The following is a 23855-nucleotide window of genomic DNA, read 5'->3' as shown; positions in this document are numbered from 1 at the left end:
CTGACTCAGAAGCACATAAAACCATGCAAGAAGATATTGGGCCAATGTCATCACGCACCAGCTCAACATTTCGGTTGGCGGGTACGCGCAAGAGCTGTAAGCATGCCTGCGGACAATCAAACAGGTGGTTTAGCTCATTAAGAGTCTGATCAAGCACAATTTTACATGGTCTGTTTGTTTATACAATGGGCCAGTGGGCCACTTGGCCAAGCTGCAACCTCGATCCAGGGCAGGATAAAATGTCAAGGCTGAAATAAAATTTAAAGAAGGGTCTGTGCATGATGTTTGTGCATGAATGTCCTGCCGAGACACTCTCTGCAGCGTTCTTCTATCACAATGTATTTATTTACAGACTAGCAGCTCCCTGAGACAGCTATACAGTGGCTGCCCCCTATGGGAGCACATTAGAAGTGCCAGCTCATACCCTCCCTTTTCTATGTGCCCACCCTCTTCCTGTCACCCCAGCACTATTGAGTGTTTTGCTAGCTGACCATTAACTGGCCCAGAATGAAAGCGGGTTCCACAGCCAATCATAGCCAGAAGCGCATTTCTTATCCGCTGAATGTGTGTGGCTCGGCAGGTGAAAAATTCAGGCCTAAAGAGTTTATGTCTTATTGAAAAGTTAATTATACAGATCTACTGCACTCTCAGATCCTAATTTGCTTAGAGTGATACTAACCTTCAACTCACTGGCAGAAGACAGCAGACCAGCTCCATAAACTCTGTATTGGCCATCTTGCTTACACAGACCAAATTCCACAGTAAAAAAGTAGCACTGTAAAATGAATCAACAGTGAACAAAATTGAAACACAATCAGCCCCTTACATCATATAGCTGTAGTTTCACATTGATTTCTCCCACAGTCCAAAGATGTGCAGGTTTGATGGATTGGTCATGCTAAATTTCCCCTTATCTTCCCAAGATGTATACTTTAGGGAAATTAGCAGGGATGTGGTGGGATGGGCTCTGTTGAAGAGTCAATGCACCAAACAGCCTCTTTCTGCACTATAGGGATTCTATCATTCACAATTTTAACGTAACTTACTGTGGCTAGTTTCTGAACTGCTTCATCAGGTGCTCCCAGAGAAGCCAAGCCAATCTCCTGAGAGAATTGAGCAAAGCTTGGTTCAGCCAGAAGAGGAACATGTCCCAACAGCTCATGGCATGTGTCACTTGAAAGGAAGTGCAAGAAAAAAGTTGCTATAAATTCCGGGGGTAATGTTATTTGGTATTGTTTATGCAAGCAATGAACAAAACACCAAACTATAAAGCAGCAATTACATATACAATTAAGGCTTTAATTTGAAGATCAACATTGAAATGATTTAAGTAAATTTAAATATCACTATACATTGGACTTATATTACAACAAGGAAAAGTACACAATAATGTAGGTTCTCAATTTCTATTTTGAACACGCTCAATGATAGAACTTCTATAGCTATCTCTGTAGAGAATTCCAAAGATTCACCAATGGCTGAGTGAAGTTATTTCTCTTCATCTCAGTTTTAAATGGTCAGCCATTCTGAGACTGTGTCCCTTGGTCCTAGACTCACCAACCAGGGGAAACATCCTATTTACATCTACTCTGTTATGCTGTGTAAAAATTTTATAAGTTTCAATGAGACGACCCTTCATTGTTCAAAACACTAAAGAATACTGACTCAGTTTCATCAATCTTTCCTCATAAAACAATCCCAGGTATTTGTCTGGTGAACCTCTCATAGAATCATAGAATCCTACAGTGCAGAAGGAGCCATTCAGCCCATCGAGTCTACATCAACCACAATCCCACCCAGGCCCAATCCCCATAACACCATGCATTTATCTACTAATCCACCTGACACTAAGGTACAATGACCAATCCACCTAGCCTGCACATCCTTGGACTGTGGGAGGAAACTGCAGCACCTGGAAAAACCCACGCAGACACAGGGAGAACGTGCAAACTCCACACAGACAGTGATCCAAACTGGGAATCAAATGAATATCCCTGGTGCTGTGAGGCAGCAATGCTAACCACTGTGCCACTGTGCTGTCCTACACTCCCTCTTGCACTGCCTCCTTGAGAAGCATATCCTTCCTCAGATAAGGAGACTAAGACTGTGCACAATACTCAGGTGCAGTCTCACCAAGGTTCTATACAATTGCAGCAAGACATCTTTTCTCCTGTATTCAAATCCCCTTGTGATGAAGGTCAACATATCATTTAATTTCTTAATAGTTAGCAATACCTGTATGCTAGCTTTTAATGATTCCTAATCAAGAACACCCAGGTCCCTCTGGACATTAACACATCTCTCGATTTTGGAAATGCACTGCCTTTAAGTTTTTTTCTACCAAGGTGAATAACTTCATGCTTCTTCACATTATATTCCACCTGCTATGTCCTTGTCCATTCACTTAGCCTGTCTAAGTCCACTTGAAGTCTCCTTGCATCCTCCTCACAATTTATATTCCCATCTAACTTTGAGCAAATTTTGAAATATTACATTTGGTCCCCAAATCCAAACCGTTTATGTAGATTGTGAACAAGTGTGGCCCCAGCACTGATCCTTGCAATACCCTACTGGTGACAGCCTGCCATCCTGAGAATGGCCCGTTTACTTCTACTCACTACTTTCTGCCTGTTAACCAATTCTCAAATCATACAAAAAATAATTCACTAACAATAGGGGAAGGATCCACTTGTCATGGTCCATGTAGGTACCAATGACTTAGGTAGGATAAAGAAAGGTAATAAGCAAGATTAGAATACATGGGATTGGCATTTAAAGTCAATATTTGACGTAAATATTTTATTCTGTTTACTCAAAGTATCAACAGCATAAATAAAAGCATCAGTGTACAACCTTTATATCATCAGCACCAATATTAATGAATTAATTGTCAGGCCATTAATTAATTGCTAATTGGAATTAATTGTGTTTAATTTTATGCAGGTAGTGATTCTTAACTGGAGTTCCCGTAAGTCCCTATGTATGGACAGTCACTGATGCTTGTTGGTTTAGAAGGTATATACTTGAGATGTTCAACTCTGTAAATAAATATAAAGAGAGTGAACATTGGTTCCAGTTCTATCCTTCGCCAGCTGATTGAATTTTATAATCCCTTCCTCCTGGGCTTCTATTACATATCCTCAATTAGTACTGGTAATGAGAAGCAGAGACAGTTGTTGCCAATATTCGCTCAGCGAATGCATCAAAATATTGGGATTCATTTTTAAATCTTGTTAGAGATATTAAGATTCCCCTGATTTTCAACAGTCCAAACATTTCAAATGTACTGGAAGCAGGTGTGATAGCTCTAATTTTAAGTAAGTAAATTAATATGTAGCACTTTTCAAGTCCTATCATATGTTCATGTCATGCTGTCCCCCTTTGTCTTCCCTGCTGTTTGGTATCATGTCCAGCTATAGCCAGTGAAAGACTTACGGTTCTGGAGTATAGAGGGGGTCTGAACTGTGCCTCACATATTGAGTGCAATGAAACACTCGAAATGCCAGACCTGCGAGGAAATCCCTGGGGGACAGATAACCAGCCACTGGTCGGATAATGAACCCGGTTCTTTCTGAAATAAATAAGGAAAGGGTGTTACCACAGCTATAAAATAGATAACTTAAGCAAATAAATAAGTTATATGAATAGAAAATGTCAAAAGAAAATAAATATTTTAGACACTCATGAATGCCAATTGGGCCAATAAGACTGTCACTTTTGTATAGGTTAACCCAACCAACTCTTTTCTTAACATGCCCCACAACTCCTTTCATATATCCTGAAATTACTTGTCTTTTGAAGCTTTCATAGTATTCACTTAACCATCCAATAGCCCTTCCAGCCATGGTATTCCACAATGCACTAATTAAAAAATGTTTTAGTTTTCACTCCAAGTTTCTTGGTTGGAATTTTACCATCCTGCTGCCACGGGAATCAGAGCATGCAAGGAGCAGATCATGGAAAAGTCCATTGACCTCGGACAGGAATTTGCGGTTTCGGGACGAGCGAGGCCGTAAAATCCCTCCCTTGTGTCTTGAGCATTTGAGCCTTAGCAATGTGAACAATTTACCCATGACAAACTTCTCAATATTATTCAGAATTTTAAAAAACTTAAAAACATTACAAAATCTAGAATAAGAATATTTTTCCATTATAACCCATTCCATCCAGAGCCAGTCAGAACAAGTGTACAGCATTCTGCACATCAAGCCTGTTCTACCGCTCTGTTTGTCATGGCAATTCTTTATCTCTTTCACTGCCAATTCCCTCTCCTTTCTCCATAACTCATTATTTTCTTTCTTGCTCTTTAAACAACTCAACTGTTTCTACCTCAATGATTTTCTGGATAACACACACCATATTCTCAGAATCCTATGCTACATTTGCTGGTACCTAATTCAGATCTTGAATATGATAATCAGATTGCCACGATGTCTTTTTCCCTATAAACTAAAAAATATGTGGACTTCCCAGGGAAGCAAATTAATTTGGAACCAACTGACAGTTCTTGGACAATATAATCCAAATGTCTGCATCCACCCTCATGGTTAAATCCCTTCATCCCAGCTCTTGACCTTTGAGTTAGCACTGTACTCTGTCCAGAGATAATGGGTGCAATCTTACCAGCTCACCATACCGGTCAATCAGCATGGTAAGTCAGAAAGATAGCATGCAAAGGTAAAAATCCAATTCCCACCCTATTTTCCTGGTCCCGTCTTGTCGGAAGGAACAGCTTCACACTCAGAAATGGAGCAAAGTCTATCTGCTTTAATTGGAATGGCATTAGCACGTCCAGGATGGCTGCTTCTGCCCTTCCTCATGCTTTTGTCCTGAGATGTCATGCTGGCGAGAATCAGTACTGTAATGCTGACTCCAGGCACAATGGTCAGGCTAGGGGAGTTGAATGCCATTGATGCCCACAGGCGGATGAGGGCATGGCTGAGCAGTGCCCATCAAGTACTGCCAGTCTGGCAGTGCCCGCCTGGTACCTTGGCAGTGCCCAGTTGTGCACCATAACTGCCAGGGCAGTGCCAAAGGGGGGCCTGAGTGGGGGTGGGGCTATTCTGGGGACTACGCACAATGACGGGGGGCATATACAGGGGGGTACTGTGCGAGTGGGTTATGCAAGAAAGGGGGCAGTTGTGCAAGGGAGGCTTTGTAAGGGGTGGTCATACGGCAGGGTTATGCAAGGGAGGGGTCATACAGACATGGGCTGCAGAGAGTTACGTGATGTGGAGGACATGTCGGGATCCAGTAGGGGACTCATCAGGAGGGTCCAGATACCCCAATGTGGTGACCTGTTGGTGTGGGGGCTGACAAGGCCATTGATGATGGGAAAAGGTCCGATGTCTATGTGGGGTTGGGGTGGGAGTGGGAGGAGTTTTCCCAGTTCGGTAGGAGATCAGGGCTCCCTGAGCTATGCTAACTTACCACTCTGAAGCCAGCTTCCCCGGTGTATTAAAGCTCCACCCCCTCCATCGGCAGAAAGCTCCCAGCTCTCAGTAAAAACAGAACACAGTGCTGGAGAATGGTCGTGCCAAGCTCATTGAAAAGACCGGTGCAGAACACTCCTGTTTTCACACTGTTATGACACTTAGGATTTTTTTGGGAAGATTCTCCCCAGTATATCCTTCTTAAACTGGGCACTAATCTAAACACAATACTCCATATTGGGATCTAACTGGTGCTAATTTTGCTTTGATGGTCTACATGGTAGATGTTTTGATCATGATGCTCAAGCTTCTGGTAAAGGTGCACATAAAGTCAGCCTAATTATCAATGTGTGAACAAAGAACAAAGAACAACCCAGCACGGGAAACAGGCCCTTCGACCCAACGAGCCCACGCCGCCATTTCAACAAAGCATTTTCCTACACCTACCCTGCCCTATGTGTATGTGAATGGTACCCCTAATGTAGCCAGATTCAGGGGAGAATAGTGTAGGGTCAATTTGGTACACCAATCAGCCTAAGAGCACATCTTTGGGGTGTGGGAGGAAACCGGAGCACCCGGAGGAAACTCACACAACCACAGAGAGAATGCGCAAACTCCCACAGACACAGGCCCAAATCCATGTATCTGCACAGCTAGCAGTGATAGTCACTGAGCTGTTGCGGTGCCCATCTGCTGGTCCAGGATTAAGCACACACAACGACACGAAGTACTAGGCCACTCTCGAAACCTCCAAGGGCAGCCCACGCACGACCCACCGTGTGCATGCCCCTCGTTTGACAACAAGGTGGACTGACACCTGTGGATTAAAAGAGTCAAAACATTAACATGTAATACTACATTTCCAGTGTCGTCCCGAGGCTCTGACCCTTTTTAATGCCATCTACTATAACCCTCCATCCCTGTTTCGCTCATGTGTCTATCTAAGTAAACCTTAAACAAGTCCAACATGCCTGCCTCCACCACCTTACTTGGTAGCACGTTCCATACCCCCACGACCCTCTGCATGAAAAACCTTCCTCTAGTATCCAAATTATACTTCTCCCCCCTCACCCTTAAATCGTGACCTCTCGTAATAGTTGTCCCCAATCTAGGGAAAAGCCTACCACTGTTGACTCTATCTATTCCCTTCATTATTTTATACACCTCTATCAGATCCCCCTCTTAATCTCCGTCTTTCTAAGGAGAAGAGCCCCAGTTTTTCCAACCTTTCCTCGTAACTCAGTCCTTCCATGCCAGGCAACATCCTGGTAAACCTCCTCTGCACCCTCTCCAGGGTCTCCACGTCCTTCCAGTAGTAAGGTGACCAGAACTGGACGCAGTACTCCAAATGCGGCCTAACCAACATTCTGTACAACTGAAGCATTAGACGACAGCTCTTATATTCTATACCCCTTCCTATAAAGGCTAGCATTCCATAAGCTTTCTTCACAACCTTCTCTACCTGTGTTGACACCTTCAAAGACTTGTGCACCTGCACTCCCAGGTCCCTCTGTATTTCTATACTCTTAATCGGTCTATCTTTTATCATGTAACTCCTCCCTGCATTATTCCTTCCAAAATGCATTACCTCGCATTTGTCAGGATTAAATTCCATCTGCCATCTATCTGCCCAATATACCAACCTATCTATATCCTGCTGTGTCACCTGACAGTCTTCCTCAGTATCTGCCAATCCTGCCATCTTGGTGTCATCTGCAAACTTGCTGATCACACCACGTACACCCTCTTCCAAGTCGTTTATATATACTACAAAGAGGAGAGGTCCCAGTACTGAGCCCTACGGCACACCACTGGTCACTGGCCTCCAGCCAGAAAAGGACCCTTCCACTACTACTCTCTGTCTCCTATTGCCCAGCCAGTTTTCAATCCATCTAGCTACCTGTCCTTGTATCCCATGTGCCTTAACCTTTTCTACCAGCCTACCGTGAGGGACTTTGTCAAACGCCTTACTGAAATCCATATAGACGACATCAATGGCTCTCCCATCATCAACCGTTTTTGTCACCTCCTCAAAAAATTCTACCAGGTTCGTAAGGCAAGACCTCCCCTGAACAAAGCCATGTTGCGTATCCCTAATCAGATCGCAACGCTCCAAATGCTCATACATCCTATCCCTAAGAATTTTTTCCAATAATTTTCCTACCACCGATGTCAAACTCACTGGTCTATAATTATCAGGGTTATCTCTACTACCCTTTTTAAACAGTGGTACCACATTAGCTACCCTCCAGTCCTCTGGGACCTCACCTGTGTCCAAAGAAGAGACAAAGATTTGCGTCAGAGGCCCAGCAATTTCATCTCTCACCTCCCTAAGCAGCCTGGGATAAATACCATCAGGCCCCGGAGCTTTATTCGTTTTTATGCTACCTAAAAACCCTAGCACTTCCTCCCTCGTAATGGATATTTCCTTCCACTGATCTACAGCTTCCTCCAAGACATTACACGACACCAAACCCCTTTCCTTCGTGAATACCGACGCAAAGTATTCATTCAGGATCTCCCCCATTCCCTCAGTCTTGATACATAGCTCCCCTCCTTTGTCCCTAAGAGGACTAATTTTCCCTCTAACCACTCTCTTGCTCCTAATATAAGAGTAAAATGCCTTTGGATTTTCCTTAATCCTATCAGCCAAGGCCATTTCATGCCCTCTTTTCACCCTTCTAACTCCCCTTTTTAGCTCCCTCCTACTCTCTCTATATTCCTCCAGCGCACTCTCCGTTCCCAGTTGTTTCGACCTAACATATGCCTCCCTCTTCTTCCTGACCAAGTCTTCAATACCCCCTGTAATCCATGGCTCTCTAATCCTGCCTTTCCCATCCTTCCTCTTTGCTGGCACATGCCTTTCCTGCAACATTATCAGTTTGCCCTTGAAAGCCTCCCACTTACCAACTGTGGACTTGCCAGCTAACAACCCCTCCCAATCAGTGTCCTTCAGCTCCCTCCTAATCCGGCAATAGCTCGCCTTCCCCCAGTTCAGCACCCTCCCCTTCGGACGGCACTCATCCCTTTCCATTTTTATCCTAAAGTAGACAGACTTGTGGTCACTGTTAGCCACATGTTCGCCTACCTCAACCTCAACCACCTGCCCCAGCTCATTACCCGACACTAAATCCAGTATAGCCCCCTCCCTAGTCGGGCTAGTTACGTACTGCTCTAGGGACCCTTCCAACACACACTTTACAAACTCCTCCCCATCCGTACCCCCAGCTCTAGGCACCTTCCAATCCACTCCAGGAAGATTAAAGTCACCCACTACAACCACCTTATTCTTTCTGCACCTATCTAAAATGCCTCTGCAAATACCTTCCTCCACTGATCTCAGGCTGTTGGGTGGCCTATAGTATACCCCTAGCATTGTAATCTCTCCCTTTTTTATTCCTCAACTCCACCCACAGCGACTCATTCCCTAACTCCTCCATATTGTCCTCCCTCTGCACTACTATGATGTTCTCCTTTACTAACAACGCCACCCCACCACCTCTCTTCAACCCTCCTCTGTCACACCTAAAACACTTATACCCAGGAACATTCAGCTGCCAGTCCTGCCCTTCCTTTAACCACGTCTCCGTTACTGCCACCACATCTAAATTCCTCACAAACATCAAGGCCCTAAGCTCATCCGTCTTACCCGTCACACTCCTCGCATTGAAACAGACGCAGTCCAACCCACCAGGGCCACTCAGAACCTCCTTCCCCCGATAATTTTTCTTTCACCCAAACCCACCCTGTCACCCAACTCCCTCCCGACCCCAGTGTCTAATGAGCTATCAGTCTCATCCCCACCCCCCCTCCCTATTAGTTTAAACCCTGGCTAAACACTCCAGTTAACCTCCCTGCTAAGACATTTGTCCCTCTCCCATTCAAATTTTCCCCATCCCTCCTGTACAGTTGCCCTTCTCTCACAAATACTTCCCAGTGGTCTACAAAAGTGAAGCCCTCTACCCTACACCAATCCCTCAGCCATGCATTCAGCTGCATGATCTTGTTATTCCTAGCCCTGCTGGTACTAGGCAGCAGCCCAGAGAATGCCACCCTGGAGGTCCTGCTCTTCACTTTGGACCCCAACTCCCTAAATTGCCTACATACATCTGCCCTATTCTGCCTTCCTACGTCCCTCTCCCCTACGTGTATTATTACTTCTGCCTGAGTCCCCTCCCCTTTCAAAATTCCCTCTATCCTTTCTGAAATGTCCTGTACCTCTGCTCCAGGGAGGCAAACTACCATCCTGGAGTCACGCTTCTGCCCACAGAACCTCCTGTCAATTCCTTTGACCCTCCCATCCCCCACCACTATCACATTGCCAGCCCCCTTCCTTCCCTCTGAGTCATTCTGGCCCTCCTGTCTTTCCTTTGGTACCCCTGTCGATGCCTTTTGGAGGGCCACTGGGGTGGTCTTTGGACCAGGACTATTCTTCTTCTTCCTCTTCTTCCTCTTAACAGTTGTCCACGCATCCTGCTCCTCAGCCCCTGGGACCTCCACTTGTTCATGGTTCCTAGCCATTAACTCTTCATTCTCCCTGACCAGAAACGCATCCTCTAAATGCACCTCTAGTTGCCTGACCCGGGCCCTCAGGCACTGCAGCTCTAAACACTTGAGACCCTGATATGCAATGGGCACAGTGTGGGAGTGCAGAGTTTAGGGTCATACAAACTTACTAGAATTCTTTGTAAAAAGTCTCACAACACCAGGTAAAGTCCAACAGATTTGTTTGGTATCACGGGCTTTCAGAGCACTGCTCCTTCTGATTAATGGAGAGTTGGGTTCACAAACACGGCATATATAGTCAGAGACTCAATTGCAAGATAATGATTGGAATGTGAGTCTTAACAGGTAATTAAGTCTTTACAGGTATAGACAGTGTGAGTGGAGAGAGGGATAATCACAGGTTAAAAAGGCCTCAGAAAAGGAACAAAGCCTATCATCATCGGATTGCTTTAATTTGAATTGCATTAGCACACCCAGGACGGCTGTTTCTGCCTTCCCCCATCCTTTTGTCCCGAGACATCATGCTGGTGAGAATCAATACCGTTATACTGTAGCAGACACCAAATACAATGCTCAGGCCAGGGGATTTGAAGGCCATTGATGCCCCCAGGTGGTCAGGGGCATGGCTGGGCAGTTTTCATCAGGCAGTGCCAGACTGACAGTGCCCATCTGGTACTTTGGCAGTGCCCAGTTGTGCACCATAACTATGCCAGGGTAGTGCCAAAGGTGTGAGGCCTGAGTGGGGGTGGGACTATGGGGGGACTATGCACAATAAAGGGGGGGGCTTATGTGAAGGGGTATTGTGAGGGATGAATTGTCTCAACAGACACCACGCGGCAATCACCACGCAGGAGTATTCCCTTCCAGTTGGGGAACTCTTCAGCAATCAAGGGCATTCAGCCTCTGATCTTTAGGTATGGGTTCTCCAAGGCGGCCTTCAAGACACACAACCACTCAGAAACTGATAGCCAAGTTCCGCAAGCACAAGGATGGCCACAACCTGAATGTTGGGTTCATGTGTAACCCCTCAGAATTTGGCCTGGGCTTGCAAAATCCTACTAACTGTCTTGGCTTGAAACAATTCACACCTCTTTAACCTGTGCTTAACCCTCTCTCCACTCGCACTGTCGTCATCTGTAAAGACTTGATTACCTGTTAAGACTCATATTCCAATCATTATCTTCAGCTGAATCTTTGTCTATACATGCTGTGTTTCTGAACCCAACTCTCCTATCACCTGATGAAGCAGGAGTGCTCCAAAAGCTCATGATCCCAAATAAATCTGTTAGACTTTAACCTGGTGTTGTGAGACTTCTTACTGTGCCCACTCTAGTCCAGCTCCGGCATCTCCCTATCATAGAATTCTTTGAGGAGTTCACTGAAAAATGGGTTAGAGAGAACTTTCAACAGGAAACAAGGAGTATGAATGCAGGTGAAGTAAGGTGAACTGTATTATTCATATTATCTTATTTATCCACCTATGGTTTGTGAATTACACCAATTCATTAATTTATATTTGGCCTTGCCTCATTAACTATTAATCTGTCTATATTTTGGAAGAATGTAAAAGGACACATGGCATAACTGCATGTGATTCGTATACAACTAGAAGTCCCAGGTCTCATCAACAAAGGATTAAATATTGAGCAGCACAGGTAACTCCCAAATGTAAGTGATGCTGAACCCAAGAAATTATCTAACATAAATTGTAAGGGTGGCATTTAGCACCAAGCAGGGAGTTCAAAACTCAAGGCAGCAAATCAGTGAAATTGCAATTCACGGTACCAAATTATGCAGCACACGGCAAATGTCACAGCATCAAATCACAGACAGTGTGACACAAGGTACCAAATCACAGAGTGTGATTTAGAGCACACAAGAATAGGAAATGTGGAAGACAGAATTCAGAGGGGAATACTGTATCCATGTATGATTATAATCCACAGCTATCATAAATTATACAGTGACACTATAATCTTCTTCATCAAAAAGGAAAGATATCTTCCCATATTTCTGTGACCCACCTTTTAGGAACCTGGACACATCCTCCAGCTGAGGGATATTGTCCTCCCTGTAGCCACAATACTTTGTCAACAGAGGCAAATTCTTCAGATATTCTCTGCAGGCATGGGTCGGGTAAAGCTTGGTCAACTCTCGAAAAACTGTGCCCCAGGTCTTCACTTCTTCCTCTGTGAAATCTACACGTGGAATGGGATCACCACTGCAGAGACAGGTCACAGTTAATCTTTGATAGTCTTATTCCCCCAGGTGTCATGAGTGACCATGCCATCTCAACCTATCCCAAACCCTGGTGTCCCACCTCTACCTCTGTTAGTGCAATAACTTTATAAATTTTAGTGGAAATGGTTGTACTCAAAAAGGTGGATGTTGAGCCTAGGGGAGAGAAAATGGCTATCAATTTATATTTGCAATGCTAGTATAAATGTTTCCTAGGTCAGGTGGAGCAATGTCAAATACAAAGTACTCTTTGGTCATTTCTCAATTTTAAATGCAGCTCCTGTGGCCTAGCTGATTTTGATTGCCAAATTAATGCCAGTTGGTGACAAATTAGAAACAAAAAATTATTAATTAGTCACAAATAGGCTTACATTAACTGTTCAATGAAGTTACTGTGAAAATTTCCTAGTCGCCACAATCTGGCACCTGTTGGGTACGCGGAGGGAGAATTTAGCATGGCCAATGCACCTAATCAGCACATCTTCCAGAATTTGGAGGAAACCAGAGCACCCAGAGGAAACCCACACAGACATGGAGAGAATGTGCTGGCTCAGCACAAACAGAGACCCAAGCTGGGAATCAAACCTGAGTTCTTGGCGCTGTGAGGCAGCAGTGCTAACCACTGTGCCACCATGATGCCCAGTTTTGTACTGTGGGTCCTTGCAACTCAGATTGGATTTATACTGTCCTAAACTCATTTTTTGCAAGGTAAAGTATTAATTTGGTCCTGAACACCCATCGATAGCATATCCATCCAAGCCATCTTAATTTGCAAATATATCACTCTTCTTTCACAATCGCTACATCAAAATTCTCAAACAGCACTCTGGGTGTACTTACACCACATGAACTGCAGTGGTTCACAAAGGATAAGAAATAAATCTGGCCTAGCCAGCAATGTCAACATCCCATGAACGAATGAAAAAAAAAAGTCACCCTAAAATTACAAGGTGGCGATCTTACCAAAAATACTCTAAGTGACAAAGAAGTGTGAAAACGCATATTTCCGGCAAGACAAAAATTCTAATATTGCCACTTAGAGAAAAAACTGAGACAAAGTGTGATTCACACCAGTAGGAACAGTGGACAGTATCTATTCTTGGCAGGAAGCCAGCTGTTGACAGCTAGAGGATACCATTGCGCATGCATCTGATCTCCTAATCCACTAATTGTGTACAAGTGTATAGATCGCAGCCTTTCTTCACTCCCACCCCCACTATTGATCGCCACCCTTATTCACAACTCCGCCGCCCCCCCCAGGTCAATCATTACCTCCATTCACCCACCCCCTGGCCAATCATCGCCCCCATTCATCCACATCCCATCAATCATCAGTCCTGTTCATCCATACCCTCATCGATCACTGCCTCCGGCAATCCCTCATTGCAGAATGCGCTGCTCCCCACACACTGCCACCGCTTAGGGTCTGCTACACTTTTAAGTCCCGCCTCTTCCCTTAGGCCCTTTCTCCTTGGCACTGCTCAGTCCCCGTTGGACAATGCCAGGATATCCTGTGGGCAGTGATAGAGTGCCAAGATCTCACTGACAGGGTCCGAGCTGCCCAAGGGGCACTGAACCCTGCCTGCCCCTGACCACTCTGAATGGCCCATGGTCACACTGCCAAGGCCATCACAACAGGTCCCCATTGCTGGGGGTATTGCATCCATCCTAGGCTCACTAATAATATTTAAATAGGAATTTAAATATTAAAATCAGCCTCGCATTCTTCCCTGATTTCACCAGCAGATCAGGCCAATAAGATCACGAGTGTTGAGAAACCAGGCGTGAACCCAGTTTTTTGTCTCTCTCGTGATTTTACTCACTTGTCATACTTGTCACACAACTTGTTGACTAGCATGATGAACCAGTAAAATCACCCCCTAAATTTATTATAGGATATGGAAAATTTCTGGGTAGTTTGATTACCCAGTGCCTTGCACCAAATCTATTTTTGCTCACAGGAACAACTCATGTTGAGTTTGCTGAGACATCTGCTTTTTGTCCAGTCCTGCAAATCTGATGTTGTCATATCCAAATTCCAAACACAAAATCCAATGGATGGACTGGGTTAAGTGCAGTCATCTTTGATCTCCACTAGCCTAGTGTGAACCCAACATAGACTGATTTGAAGAAATCTCCCTGTCCTTATTGTCTGTCAAGGTTCTCCATAAACTAGGTTGTACAGTCTGAATCCAATCCAGTTTGCATACTCTCAATCCAATGCTGTTTGTATGGTCTCAATCCAACCCAGTTTATATAGTTCCAATCCAATACAGTTTATATAGTCTCAATCCAACCCAGTTAATATAGTTCCAATCCAATCCAGTTTATATAGTCTCAGTCCAACTCAGTTTATATAGTCTCAATCCAACCCAGTTTATACAGTCTCAATCCAACCCAGTTTATACAGTCTCAATCCAACCCAGTTTATACAGTCTCAATCCAACCCAGTTTATACAGTCTCAATCCAATCCAGATTATATAGTCTCAATCCAATCCAGTTTATATAGTCTCAATTCAATCCAGTTATATAGTCTCAATTCAATCCAGTTTATATAGTCTCAATCCAATCCAGATTATATAGTCTCAATCCAATCCAGTTTATATAGTCTCAATCCAATCCAGTTTATATAGTCTCAATCCAACCCAGTTTATATAGTCTCAATCCAACCCAGTTTATATAGTCTCAATCCAACCCAGTTTATATAGTCTCAATCCAACCCAGTTTATATAGTCTCAATCCAATCCAGTTTATTTAGTCTCAATCCAATCCAGTTTATTTAGTCTCAATCCAACCCAGTTAATATAGTCTCAATCCAACCCAGTTTATATAGTCTCAATCCAACCCAGTTTATATAGTCTCAATCCAATCCAGTTTATTTAGTCACCATCCAACCCAGTCTATATAAGTCTCAATCCAACTGTTAATATAGTCTCAATACAACCCAGTTTATATAGTCTGAATCCAACCCAGTTTATTTAGTCTCAATCCAACTCAGTTTATATAGTCTCAATCCAACCCAGTTTATATAGTCTCAATCCAACCCAGTTTACTTAGTCTCAATCCAACCCAGTTTACATAGTCTCAATCCAACCCAGTTTATATAGTCTCAATCCAACCCAGTTTATATAGTCTCAATCCAACCCAGTTTATATAGTCTCAATCCAATCCAGTTTATTTAGTCTCAATCCAATCCAGTTTATTTAGTCTCAATCCAACCCAGTTTATATAGTCTCAATCCAACCCAGTTTATATAGTCTCAATCCAATCCAGTTTATTTAGTCACCATCCAACCCAGTCTATATAAGTCTCAATCCAACTCAGTTAATATAGTCTCAATCCAACCCAGTTTATATAGTCTGAATCCAACCCAGTTTATTTAGTCTCAATCCAACTCAGTTTATATAGTCTCAATCCAACCCAGTTTACATAGTCTCAATCCAACCCAGTTTACATAGTCTCAATCCAACCCAGTTTATATAGTCTCAATCCAACCCAGTTTATATAGTCTCAATCCAATCCAGTTTATTTAGTCTCAATCCAATCCAGTTTATTTAGTCTCAATCCAACCCAGTTTATATAGTCTCAATCCAACCCAGTTTATTTAGTCTCAATCCAACTCAGTTTATATACTCTCAATCCAACCCAGTTTATATACTCTCAATCCAACCCAGTTTATACAGTTTCAATCCAATCCAGTTTATTTAGTCTCAATCCAATCCAGTTTATTTAGTGTCAATCCAATCCAGTTTATTTAGTCTCAATCCAATCCAGTTTATTTAGTCTCAATCCAACCCAGTTTATATAGTCTCAATCCAACCCAGTCTATATAGTCTCAATCCAACCCAGTCTATATAAGTCTCAATCCAACTCAGTTTATATAGTCTCAATCCAATCCAGTTTATATAGTCTCAATCCAACCCAGTAAATTTAGTCTCAATTGAACTCAGTTAATACAGTCTCAATCCAACTCAGTTAATGTAGTCTCAATCCAACCCAGTTTATATAGTCTCAATCCAACCCAGTTTATTTAGTCTCAATCCAACTCAGTTAATATAGTCTCAATCCAACCCAGTTTATATAATCTCAATGCAACCCAGTTTATATATTCTCAATCCAATCCAGTTTATTTAGTCTCAATCCAATCCAGTTTATTTAGTCTCCATCCAACCCAGTTTATATAGTCTCAATCCAACCCAGTTTATATAGTCTCAATCCAATCCAGTTTATTTAGTCTCCATCCAACCCAGTTTATATAGTCTCATCCAATCCAGTTTATTTAGTCTCAATCCACCCCAGTTTATACAGTCTCAATCCAATCCAGTTTATTTAGTCTCAATTCAATCCAGTTTATTTAGTCTCAATCCAACCCAGTTTATATAGTCTCAATCCAATCCAGTTTATATAGTCTCAATCCAATCCAGTTTATATAGTCTCAATCCAATCCAGTTTCTATAGTCTCAATCCAACCCAGTTTATATAGTCTCAATCCAACCCAGTTTATATAGTCTCAATCCAATCCAGTTTATTTAGTCTCAATCCAATCCAGTTTATGTAGTCTCAATCCAATCCAGTTTATGTAGTCTCAATCCAACTGAGTTTATATAGTCTCAATCCAATCCAGTTTATGTAGTCTCAATCCAACCCAGTTTATATAGTCTCAATCTAACTCAGTTTATATAGTCTCAATCCAAATCAGTTTATATAGTCTCAATCCAAATCAGTTTATATAGTCTCAATCCAACTCAGTTTATATAGTCTCAATCCAACTCAGTTTATATAGTCTCAATCCAACTCAGTTTATATAGTCTCAATCCAATCCAGTTTATATAGTCTCAATCCAACCCAGTTTATATAGTCTCAATCGAACTCAGTTAATACAGTTTCAATCCAACTCAGTTAATATAGTCTCAATCCAACCCAGTTTATATAGTCTCAATCCAAACCAGTTTATATAGTCTCAATCCAACCCAGTTTATATAGTCTCGATCCAACCCAGTTTATATAGTCTCGATCCAACCCAGTTTATATAGTCTCAATCCAACCCAGTTTATATAGTCTCAATCCAACCCAGTTTATATAGTCTCAATCCAACCCAGTTTATATAGTCTCAATCCAACCCAGTTTATATAGTCTCAATCCAACCCAGTTCATTTAGTCTCAATCCAATCCCGTTTATATAGTCTCAGTCCAACCCAGTTTATATAGTCTCAATCCAACCCAGTTTATATAATCTCAATCCAACCCAGTCTACATAGTCTTAGTCCAATCCAGTTTATTTAGTCTCAATCCAATCCAGTTTATATAGTCTCAATCCAACTGAGTTTATATAGTCTCATCCAACCCAGTTTATGTAGTCTCAATCCAACTCAGTTAATATAGTCTCAATCCAACTCAATTTATATAGTCTCAATCCAACCCAGTTTATATAATCTCAACCCAACCCAGTTTATATAATCTCAATCCAACCCAGTTTATATAGTCTCAATCCAACCCAGTTTATATAGTCTCAATCCAACCCAGTTTATATAGTCTCAATCCAACCCAGTTCATTTAGTCTCAATCCAATCCAGTTTATATAGTCTCAATCCAATCCAGTTTATATAGTCTCAGTCCAACCCAGTTTATATAGTCTCAATCCAACCCAGTTTATATAGTCTCAATCCAACCCAGTTCATTTAGTCTCAATCCAATCCAGTTTATATAGTCTCAATCCAATCCAGTTTATATAGTCTCAGTCCAACCCAGTTTATATAGTCTCAATCCAACCCAGTTTATATAATCTCAATCCAACCCAGTCTACATAGTCTTAGTCCAATCCAGTTTATTTAGTCTCAATCCAATCCAGTTTATATAGTCTCAATCCAACTGAGTTTATATAGTCTCATCCAACCCAGTTTATGTAGTCTCAATCCAATCCAGTTTATATAGTCTCAATCCAACTCAATTTATATAGTCTCAATCCAACCCAGTTTATATAATCTCAACCCAACCCAGTTTATATAATCTCAATCCAACCCAGTTTATATAGTCTCAATCCAACCCAGTTTATATAGTCTCAATCCAACCCAGTTTATATAGTCTCAATCCAACCCAGTTTATATGGTCTCAATCCAACCCAGTTTATATAGTCTCAATCCAATCCAGTTTATATAGTCTCAATCCAATCCAATTTAGTCTCAATCCAATCCAGTTCATTTAGTCTCAATCCAACCCTGTTTATATAGTCTCAATCCAATCCAGTTTATATAGTCTCAATCCAATCCAATTTAGTCTCAATCCAATCCAGTTCATTTAGTCTCAATCCAACCCAGTTTATAGAATCTCAATCCAATCCAGTCAATATAGTCTTAATCCAATCAATATTGTCTCAATCCAACACAGTTTATATAATCTCAATCCAATCCAGTTAATGTAGTCTCAATCCAACCTAGTTTATATAGTCTCAATCTAATCCAGTTTATATAGTTTCAATCCAATCTATAAGTGAGTGTGAACCAAATTTAAAATTGGCACTAAAGACATCATTTCATCCCAGAAGCCTCAGGATGATTGATTTGGAAAGCGGAAAACTATCATATGTTGTTTTGAAGATGCACATTTGTGGCCTTAACATTGGGACAGAAAGTTTTTACATACTTGCTATGTAAGAATTGTCATACCTATCCTTACGGGACAATGCAGATGAAGTTTTACTCTTGGTGCCATTCTGGATTTGGGACTGCTTAATGCTGATACTGGGTGTATGAAATAGAAAACTATCCAATCCCCATCTCAACATCTCGCATATTGATAAGCACAAAATTCAATATGAGAAAAAACAGATTAAAAATTCCTTCCCACTCCACACTCTGCCCTCCAACCCTTCCTCTCTGCAGCAGCTTTTGCTGATTACTGAGGAACTGTATAAAAGTTAGCCTCATGAGTTACTAAACTGCAAGTTAGCATTCTGACACAGTAAAAAGAAAGGAATTCCCATCTGAGCAAATGAGATGGTTTACATCATAGGATTGTCGTCAACACACTTACTGTTTGTAGTCCATGGCCAGATCAGCAAAATATTTTCTCCTCTTCCGATAAACATTGTCTTTGAATCCCTGCCAAAAGCAGAGCAAACAGACAAGCATTCGATCATTCTCTAAAAGTGTACCAAAGTGCACCTCAAAGGCCTATCAGGTATGGTAGTGAACTGTTTAGACCTAGGATATCCCAGGTTCAATCTCTGCCCTGTACTGAAATAGCCGATGTTGCTCCAGGCGGTAGGGTTGTCAACATTGGTCACCGCACCCCTGGAATAAAATCAACACATTCCCCATCTCTATCTATTGGCATTTCCCGCTCCCCCCACCTCTCCTCCAGGCCCAGCTGCAAAGTAGGTGTCAAATCAGAGGGGAATTAATTCAAAAGACCCACAGACTGACACGATTGCAGCTCATATGTGCAGGGCCCGACTTTAACTTTGTGCAAGTGGGTAGATCCTGAATAAGGTAGAACCTCAACCAAAGAGTGACCATTGGATGAGGTGAGAGAGATCTGGCCAGAAACAGTCACAATCCAGAGAAAGGGAGAAAGCAGAAGCAAAGAAGAAACAAAAGCTCAGCCAAAGGAAAAGAAAGTATCAGTTTGGAATTTGCCACACTGTCTAAACCATACCACAGAAGCATAGAATCCCTAGGTGATTTGGCCCATCAAGCCTGCACCGATAACAATCCCACGTAGACACTATACCCATAACCCCAGGTATTTACCCTTCTAATCCCCCTAACCTGCACATCTTGGGACACCAAGAGCCAATCACACATCTTCGGACTGGGAGGAAACCTGGCCACTCGGACAAAATGCACACAGGCACGTGGAGAACGTGCAAACTCACACAGTCACCCAAGGCCACAGGCACCCAGGTCCCTGCTATGAGGCAGCAGTGCTAGCCACTGTACTACTATGCTACCCATTGAGAACACTGAGACGTAGACAGCTCCTAACACTGGAAGAACACATTGTAGTCATTATTGTTAATATAGTCTCTGATACTGAAGAGAAATTAGTGAACCCTCATGGGAAGAAAGATCTGTGAATAAAATTTATCCAGTTCACTATCATAAGGTTCAAAACTGGGCAAGAGCTGAATAGTTTCCTGCCCTTTCAGCTCAAAGGGACAATTTAGCATTTTTTTAAAACACTTTATCAGAAGGGTCTTTTAATTTTTCAATTAAAATATTTTCATTCATTAGACGTCTGCTGCAAAATAAAACATTCTATTCCCAACACTGATATTCCTGAACACAGAAATTCATCTCAAAATTCAAAGTGCACCACTGTACTTATTCCTGAATGTCAGCTCTACTTCTATAACTTCTACAGAGCAAGTACCCACTTGGGGAGGGAATATCAACATTAAACCATCATGAACACTTCCCAGTTCCCAACTAAAGAGTGGCATAAACATCATTGTGACAATATTTTATGTAAAGCATCCAAACAGAGCTGAAAAAAATAAATAGAAGAGAGTGAGATAGGGATGTGTTCCCCCCCCCCCGCCACCCCACCCACTTAGCATTTCATACCGGGTGATCTGCATCTAGATCCGAGCCATACATCAGCACCCGGTTTGCACACTTATCCAGATCTGTGATCTTCTTTGGAAACCAGGGAATATTCTCCATCTCTGCAGGGAGACAAATAACCAAATTATACAGCAGCTCCACACTCATACCACATTAAGCAAATGGGCGAGAAAGAAAAATAGCAGCTGCTCACCATTTACACATATTTCAGAGAGGAGCAATATTTACACAGGGAAACAAAAGGTTTGGGAAGTTGGTGATGATTCTATAGCTCCCCAAAACCCCAGGTATTTAGCCTGCCAAAGGGCAATTTACCATGGCCAATCAAACTAACCCACACTTAGGAGGAAATTGGAGCACCCAGAGGAAACCCAGTAGACATGGGGACAACTTCACACAGACAGTGACCCGAAGTTGCAATTGTTCATGTTGTGAGACTTCTTGCTGTGAGGCAGCAGTGCTAACCACTTTGCGGCCCAAGCTGGAACAAAAACTGATGGAGTTTGTCCACGTCCAGTCTGCCTGATCTGTGCTTGACCCTGCACTCCATCACTCTAGTCATAGGAGCGGCAGTGGCTAGGCAAGATGGAACAAGGAACTTCCACCTCCCTCAGGATGCACCTTGTACTCAAGGAAAGGAGGTACTGTCAGACATCCAGAGAGAGGAAGAGTGCCATTCAGACACCCTAAGATTCTCCAAAGGTTCCTTGCTGTTCTGCCTATCTTCTACCAGTGACACTATCACCCCCAACAGGTCAGGCCAAGCATGGTGTACCTGCACCAGAGCGGTAAACCATTAGCAAACCAGAGCCCTCTAGGCCTTGGACTGTCAGAGTCATGGTCAACAGGGCATAGCAGTCAGGAGGCTGCTTCCACCTCAGCTATGGATATCAGGGTTGCACCTAGGTATAGCAATAGAAAAAGGAAGGGAAAAAAATTGAAGGCATATAGCTGGAACGGGTGTCCAATTTTTACATTATACATGATTCACACTTCTAAAGTATGTTTAATTACACTGTGTTCAGGTTTGTTGTATTCTCATTATGCTGCTAATTGCTCCAATAATCACATGGATTTAAGGGCTTTGCACTTCATTCCCCATCAGATCCCAATGATGCCGTTCCACCAATACACCATTTATTGTTTCACATCGTTAGTGTCATCACTGAGTATCCCAACAAGAGTGTGTTTGAGCCTTGGAATTCATGAATGTGCAGCCTAGGCACACATCAGGCAGCCCAGCAGGTATCAATAACCCAGTTTGGAGCACTCAGAGAATGCTACCTACAGCCGTCATTGCATATGCAGCTGTTGTCCCATTGTGAGTTGAGGAGGTTGCAAAGAGGCCTCAAAAGCAGACGGACAGACTACGTGAGTGGCCAGAAATTTGGCAGATGGAGTTTGAGGGTCAAAAGTATGAGGTTTTTCACTGCAGGCCAAGGAATAAAAAAAGCTGGGGTCTTTCCTAGATAGTGAGATAATGAAAAGTATAGCTGCCAAATGGACTGCATCAAGACCTTTTACTGGGCTTTAGAGGGTAGATGTTTCCCATGGCTGGGGTATTCAGAACAAGAGGACTCAGTCTCAGAGTAAATGCATCGTTCCTAATTAAGATGTCCTAATTTCGACATTCAGAATATGCTGAGTGTTTTGACGTCTCTACCCCATTGAGCAGTGGAGACTCTGTGACTGAGTATGCTTAACAAATAGATCAATATTTTTGTAGCTAAAGAGCCAGGATCCTCAAGAATATTGTTGCCAATTCCCCCAACTCTCCTAGACCCCTTGGAATTTACCCCTGCCTCTCTTCATCCTTTCCTGTGGTCCAGCCCTTTGCCTTCACCAGCTTGAGTTATCCATTAGTTTACTGCAGCCCTGATCTATCTGGGATCTCACTGAGACCCATAGTTGGGAAGCAAACCTGCTGCAGTGTGGGCTTAATCTTAGAGAGAACACACCTGACTATGGTTCTCAACCTGTTTGACTTGTGATTATTATCACTGGCATCATTGGGATCTGATGGGGAATGAAAAGTGCAAAGCCCTTAAATCCATGTGATTATTGGAGCAATTAGCAGCATAATGAGAATACAACAAACCTGAACACAGTGTAATTAAACATACTTTAGAAGTGTGAATCATGTATAATGTAAAAATTGGACGCCCGTTCCAGCTATATGCCTTTAATTTTTTTCCATTACTTTTTCTATTAGTTGACCAATTGTGTTCAACATTAACTCCTCCCACCCAAAACACCTCCTTCTCACAATGAAGGATCACACTTTCAGACAATGCGTCACATTTCAGACTCCACCACCTTCCACTCTTTCATGTGACTCACCAACTTACCCCATCACCATTGACCCATTTAATATAACCATTTCCCTCCCTATTGTTACTCTTCAACCTTCTCTCATTGTCCTCAAGCCTATAACCATCAGCTGACACATGCCTTCTCTCTGCTATGAGTCTACACCCATTACCTTGCCCGTCTGACATTGATCCCTAATTCACCATCTGTTTTGTTCATTTCCTTGACCGCTCTGACCCCATTAGACCATTGGCTACCTGACCATGACCCTGGATTTGCCACTGTACAACACCCCACTTCTCCTCCTCACTGTGACTGTTTCATCTGCCACCCCACCCCCGCCCCCCACTCTCCTCCCACCACCACCACCACCGCAGTACCTTCAGCCTGCATTTCAACCCCAGGATTTCTCCAAAGACAGCACCAAACACACCTTTTTGGACCATCTCTACCATGAGCCCATTCATTCTCCCCCATACTATTCCTATTCCAGACAGTCAGGCTTCCTTTCCTGGATACCTTCCTCATCCCAGGCAGTCTCGCTTCCTTTCCCAGATACCATCCCTGTCCCAGACAATCTGGCTTCCTTTCCCAGATACCATTCTAATTGAGACAGTCTGGCTTCCTTTCCCAGATACCATTCCAGTCCCATCAGTGTGGCTTCCTTTCCCAGGTACCATTCCAGTCCCATCAGTGTGGCTTCCTTTCCCAGATACCATTCCAATCCCGGTCAATCTGCTTCATTTGCCAAATACCATTTCAACCCCAGACAGTCTGGCTTCCATTCCCAGATACCGTTCCAGT

General features: G+C 42.8%; 1 protein-coding gene across 2 annotated transcripts in view; it reads right to left on the bottom strand.

Moving 5' to 3' along the window:
• Nucleotides 1-23855, bottom strand: part of tph1a (tryptophan hydroxylase 1 (tryptophan 5-monooxygenase) a) — a 49586-nt gene that overhangs the window by 5339 nt on the left and 20392 nt on the right. For both annotated transcript variants that reach the window (XM_080190398.1, XM_080190400.1), the window contains 6 exons: nt 20742-20842; nt 19207-19274; nt 11963-12159; nt 3436-3571; nt 1047-1173; nt 680-775 (listed from right to left, as the gene is read on the bottom strand). In XM_080190398.1, the coding sequence (XP_080046524.1) occupies nt 680-775; nt 1047-1173; nt 3436-3571; nt 11963-12159; nt 19207-19274; nt 20742-20842 (725 nt within the window). The remainder of the gene's footprint in view (nt 1-679; nt 776-1046; nt 1174-3435; nt 3572-11962; nt 12160-19206; nt 19275-20741; nt 20843-23855) is intronic.

This window comes from Carcharhinus amblyrhynchos, chromosome 6 (assembly GCF_965287045.1).
Source record: "Carcharhinus amblyrhynchos chromosome 6, sCarAmb.v2.hapA, whole genome shotgun sequence".
Lineage (NCBI taxonomy): Eukaryota > Metazoa > Chordata > Chondrichthyes > Carcharhiniformes > Carcharhinidae > Carcharhinus > Carcharhinus amblyrhynchos.
This window is presented reverse-complemented; position numbering and strand designations above follow the sequence as displayed.